Source organism: Oncorhynchus nerka, linkage group LG14, assembly GCF_034236695.1.
Source record: "Oncorhynchus nerka isolate Pitt River linkage group LG14, Oner_Uvic_2.0, whole genome shotgun sequence".
In the NCBI taxonomy this organism is placed as follows: domain Eukaryota; kingdom Metazoa; phylum Chordata; class Actinopteri; order Salmoniformes; family Salmonidae; genus Oncorhynchus; species Oncorhynchus nerka.
This window is the reverse complement of record NC_088409.1, coordinates 98,498,688-98,506,187: the sequence shown is the minus strand read 5'-3', so window position 1 is coordinate 98,506,187 and position 7,500 is coordinate 98,498,688. Positions and strand designations below refer to the sequence as shown.

The following is a 7,500-nucleotide window of genomic DNA, read 5'->3' as shown; positions in this document are numbered from 1 at the left end:
CTACTGTTGCTGCTACTACTACTACTACTACTACTACTACTACTACTACTACTGTTACTACTACTACTACTACTACTGTTACTACTACTACTACTACTACTACTACTACTACTGTTACTACTACTACTACTACTACTACTACTACTACTACTACTACTGCTACTACTGTTGCTGCTACTACTACTACTACTACTACTACTGTTACTACTACTACTACTACTACTGTTACTACTACTACTACTACTACTACTACTGCTACTACTGTTACTACTACTACTACTACTACTACTGTTACTGCTACTACTACTACTACTGTTACTGCTACTACTACTGTTACTACTACTGCTACTACTACTACTACTACTACTACTACTATTGTTACTACTACTACTACTACTACTACTACTGTTACTACTACTACTACTACTACTGTTACTACTACTACTGCTACTACTGTTACTACTACTGCTACTACTGCTACTACTGTTACTGCTACTACTACTACTGTTACTACTACTGCTACTACTACTGCTACTACTGTTACTACTACTACTGCTACTACTACTGCTACTACTACTACTACTACTACACATAATGAATATGGACACATCTCACTACTGCTACTACTGTTACTACTACTGTTACTACTACTGCTACTACTGTTACTACTACTACTGCTACTACTACTGCTACTACTACTACTACTACACATAATGAATATGGACACATCTCACTACTACTACTACTACTGCTACTACCACAACTGCTACTACTGCTACTAATGCTACTACCACTACTACTGCTACTACTACTACTACTACTGCTACTACTGCTACTACTACTACTGCTACTACTACTGTACATAATGAATATGGGCACATCTCACTACTACTACTACTACTGCTACTACCATAACTGCTACTACTACTACTAATGCTACTACCACTACTACTGCTACTAATGCTACTACCACTACTACTACTACTGTACATAATGAATATGGGCACATCTCACTACTACTACTACTGCTACTAATGCTACTACCACTACTACTACTACTGTACATAATGAATATGGGCACATCTCACTACTACTACTACTGCTACTAATGCTACTACCACTACTACTACTACTGTACATAATGAATATGGGCACATCTCACTACTACTACTACTGCTACTGATGCTACTACTACTACTACTACTGATACTACTACTGCTGCTACTACTACTACTGTTACTACTGCTACTGTTACTACTATTACTACTACTGCTACTGTTACTGCTACTACTTCTATTACTACTACTACTACTATTGTACATAATGAATATGGGCACATCTCACTACTACTACTATTGTTACTACTACTGCTACTACTGTTGCTGCTACTACTACTACTACTACTACTACTACTGTTACTACTACTACTACTACTGTTACTACTACTACTGCTACTACTGTTACTACTACTGCTACTACTACTACTACTGTTACTGCTACTACTACTACTACTATTATTACTGCTACTACTACTGTTACTACTACTACTACTACTACTACTACTACTGTTACTGCTACTACTGCTACTACTACTACTACTGTTACTACTGTTACTACTACTACTGCTACTACTGTTACTACTACTGCTACTACTACTACTACTACTGTTACTAGTACTGCTGCTACTACTACTACTGCTACTACTACTGTTACTGCTACTGTTACTACTACTACTACTACTACAGTACATAATGAATATTGGCACATCTCACTACTACTACTGTTACTACTACTGTTACTACTACTACCACTACTGCTACTACTACTACTGTACATAATGAATATGGGCACATCTCACTACTACTACTACTGTTACTACTACTAACGCTACCACTACTACTACTACTACTACCACTACTACTGCTACTACTACTGCTGCTACTACTAACGCTACCACTACTACTACTCCTACTGATACTACCACTACTACTGCTACTACTACTACTACCACTACTACTGCTACTACTACTGCTGCTACTACTAACGCTACCACTACTACTACTCCTACTGATACTACCACTACTACTGCTACCACTACTACTACTCCTACTGATACTACCACTGCTACTGCTACCACTACTACTGCTGCTACTACTACTACTACTACTACTACTACTGCTACTACTACTACTACTACTGCTACTACTACTACTACTACTGCTACTACTACTACTACTACTACTACTACTGCTACTACTACTACTACTACTACTATTACTACTACTGCTACTACTACTACTACTACTGCTACTACTACTGCTACTACTACTACTACTACTACTACTACTACTACTGCTACTACTACTTCTACTACTGCTACTACTACTACTACTACTGCTACTACTACTACTACTCCTACTGATACTACCACTGCTACTACTACTGCTGCAACCACCACAATACACAACATTATCCAAGGCACTACTTCTGCTGCTACTGCCAACCACTTCCACCAACAGCCAACACCACCCACCAACAGCCATCACCACCCACCAACAGCCAGCACCACCCACCAACAGCCAACACCACCCACCAACAGCCATCACCACCCACCAACAGCCATCACCACCCACCAACAGCCAACACCACCCACCAACAGTCAACACCACCCACCAACAGTCAACACCACCCACCAACAGTCAACACCACCCACCAACAGCCATCACCACCCACCAACAGCCACCACCACCCACCAACAGCAATCACCACCCACCAACAGCCATCACCAACAGCCAACACCACCCACCGCCACCCACCAACAGCCAACACCACCCACCAACAGCCATCACCACCCACCAACAGCTATCACCACCCAACACCACCCACCAACAGCCAATACCACCCACCAACAGCCATCACCACCCACCAACAGCCATCACCACCCACCAACAGCCATCACCACCCACCAACAGCCATCACCACCCAACACCACCCACCAACAGCCAACAGCAATCACCACCCACCACCCACCAACAGCCATCACCACCCACCACCCACCAACAGCCATCACCACCCACCTCCACTTGTAGACATTATATAACATGTTCCATTGTTTCCATGTTTCCAGGCATGCTCCACAACAGAGGTACACTAGATGGCAGCAACGAAGGAATAACCAGCATAGAGTTTGACCAAACAGTAAGACATCACAGCATTACACCACTACACTACATCCCCACTACACCACTACACTAAATCACCACTACACTAAATCACCACTATACTACTACACTACATCCCCACTACACCACGACACTAAATCACCACTACACTACATCACCACTACACTACATCCCCACTACACCACTACACTAAATCACCACTACACTAAATCACCACTATACTACTACACTACATCCCCACTACACCACTACACTAAATCACCACTACACTACATCCCCACTACACCACCACTACACTAAATCACCACTACACTAAATCACCACTACACTACATCACCACTACACTACATCCCCACTACACCACTACACTAAATCACCACTACACTAAATCACCACTATACTACTACACTACATCCCCACTACACCACTACACTAAATCACCACTACACTACATCCCCACTACACCACTACACTAAATCACCACTACACTAAATCACCACTATACTACTACACTACATCCCCACTACACCACTACACTAAATCACCACTACACTACATCACCACTACACTACACCACCACTACACTACACCACCACTACACTACAACTACACTACATTCCCACTACACCACTACACTAAATCACCACTACACTAATTCACCACTACACTAAATCACCACTACACTACTACACTACATCACCACTACACCACGACACTAAATCACCACTACACTAAATCACCACTATACTACTACACTAATTCACCACTACACCACTACACTAAATCACCACTACACTAAATCACCACTACACTACACTACCACTACACTACACCACCACTACACTATCACTACACCACCACTACACCACTACACTACACCACCACTACACCACTACATCACCACTACACTACACCACTACATCACCACTACACTAAATCACTAATATAAAACTACACCACTACACTACACCACCACTACATCACCACTACACTAAATCACTACTATACAACTACACCACTACACTACAACACCACTACACTACACTACCACAACACCACCACTACACTACACCACTACACTAAATCACTACTATACAACTACACAACACCACTACACTACACTACCACTACATCACCACTACACTAAATCACTACTATACAACTACACCACTACACTACAACACCACTACACTAAATCACTACTATACAACTACACCACCACTACATCACCACTACACTAAATCACTACTATACAACTACACCACTACACTACAACACCACTACACTACACTACCACTACATCACCACTACACTACACCACTACACTACAACACCACTACACTACACTACCACGACACCACCACTACACTACAACACCACTACACTACCACTACACCACCACTACACTAAATCACCACTACACTAAATCACCACTATACTACTACACTACATCCCCACTACACCACTACACTAAATCACCACTACACTAATTCACCACTACACTACACCACCACTACACTAAATCACCACTACACTAATTCACCACTACACTACACCACCACTACACTAAATCACCACTACACTACAACTACACTAAATCACCACTACACTAAATCACCACTACACTAAATCACCACTACACTAAATCACCACTACACTAATTCACCACTACACTACACCACCACTACACTAAATCACCACTACACCACCACTACACTAAATCACCACTACACTAATTCACCACTACACTACACCACCACTACACTAAATCACCACTACACTAATTCACCACTACACTACACCACCACTACACTAAATCACCACTACACTAATTCACCACTACACTACACCACCACTACACTAAATCACCACTACACTAATTCACCACTACACTACACCACCACTACACTAAATCACCACTACACTAAATCACCACTACACTACACCACCACTACACTAAATCACCACTACACTACAACTACACTAAATCACCACTACACTACAACTACACTAAATCACCACTACACTAAATCACCACTACACCACCACTACACTAAATCACCACTACACTAATTCACCACTACACTACACCACCACTACACTAAATCACCACTACACCACCACTACACTAAATCACCACTACACTAATTCACCACTACACTACACCACCACTACACTAAATCACCACTACACTAATTCACCACTACACTACACCACCACTACACTAAATCAACACTACACTAATTCACCACTACACTACACCACCACTACACTAAATCACCACTACACTAAATCACCACTACACCACGACACTAAATCACCACTACACTAAATCACCACTACACTAAATCACCACTACACTAATTCACCACTACACTAAATCACCACTATACTACACCACCACTACACTAAATCACCACTACACCACCACTACACTAAATCACCACTACACTAATTCACCACTACACTACACCACCACTACACTAAATCACCACTACACTAATTCACCACTACACTACACCACCACTACACTAAATCACCACTACACTAATTCACCACTACACTACACCACCACTACACTAAATCACCACTACACTAATTCACCACTACACTAAATCACCACTATACTACACCACCACTACACTAAATCACCACTACACCACCACTACACTAAATCACCACTACACCACCACTACACTAAATCACCACTACACTAATTCACCACTACACTACACCACCACTACACTAAATCACCACTACACTAATTCACCACTATACTACACCACCACTACACTAAATCACCACTATACTACTACACTAATTCACCACTACACCACTACACTAAATCACCACTACACTAAATCACCACTACACTACACCACCACTACACTATCACTACACCACCACTACACTACACCACCACTACACCACTACATCACCACTACATCACCACTACACTAAATCACTACTATACAACTACACCACTACACTACACCACCACTACATCACCACTACACTACACCACCACTACACCACCACTACACCACCACTACACTACAACACCACTACACTACACTACCACTACACCACCACTACACTACAACACCACTACACTACACTACCACTACACCACCACTACACTACAACACCACTACACTACACTACCACTACACCACCACTACACTACATCACCACTACACTACATCACCACTACACTACACCACCACTACACTACAACACCACTACATCACCACTACACTACACCACCACTACATCACCACTACACTAAATCAGTACTACACCACTACACTACATCACCACTACACTACACCACTACACTACACCACCACTACACTACATCACCACTACACTACACCACCACTACACTGTCACTACACCACCACTACACTGTACACTACACTGTAATATGACTAGAGATTATACAATACACTGTAATATGACTAGAGATGATATACACCATACAATACACTGTAATATGACTAGAGATGATACAATACACTGTAATATGACTAGAGATGATACAATACACTGTAATATGACTAGAGATGATACAATACACAGTAATATGACTAGAGATGATACAATACACTGTAATATGACTAGAGATGATACAATACACTGTAATATGACTAGAGATGATATACACCATACAATACACTGTAATATTACTAGAGATGATACAATACACTGTAATATGACTAGAGATGATACAATACACTGTAATATGACTAGAGATGATACAATACACTGTAATATAATATAACTAGAGATGATACAATACACTGTAATATGACTAGAGATGATACAATACACTGTAATATGACTAGAGATGATACAATACACTGTAATATGACTAGAGATGATACAATACACAGTAATATGACTAGAGATGATACAATACACTGTAATATGACTAGAGATGATACAATACACTGTAATATGACTAGAGATGATATACACCATACAATACACTGTAATATAACTAGAGATGATACAATACACTGTAATATAATATAACTAGAGATGATACAATACACTGTAATATGACTAGAGATGATACAATACACTGTAATATGACTAGAGATGATATACACCATACAATACACTGTAATATTACTAGAGATGATACAATACACTGTAATATAATATAACTAGAGATGATACAATACACAGTAATATGACTAGAGATGATACAATACACTGTAATATTACTAGAGATGATATACACCATACAATACACTGTAATATGACTAGAGATGATACAATACACTGTAATATGACTAGAGATGATACAATA

General features: G+C 40.5%; 1 protein-coding gene across 3 annotated transcripts in view; it reads left to right on the top strand.

The window, feature by feature from the left end:
• The window catches only part of LOC115123522 (protein Atg16l2), an 85,125-nt gene that overhangs the window by 40,028 nt on the left and 37,597 nt on the right, over window positions 1–7,500 (top strand). For all 3 annotated transcript variants that reach the window (XM_065000601.1, XM_065000600.1, XM_065000599.1), the window contains one exon: window positions 3,128–3,198. In XM_065000601.1, the coding sequence (XP_064856673.1) occupies window positions 3,128–3,198 (71 nt within the window). The remainder of the gene's footprint in view (window positions 1–3,127; window positions 3,199–7,500) is intronic.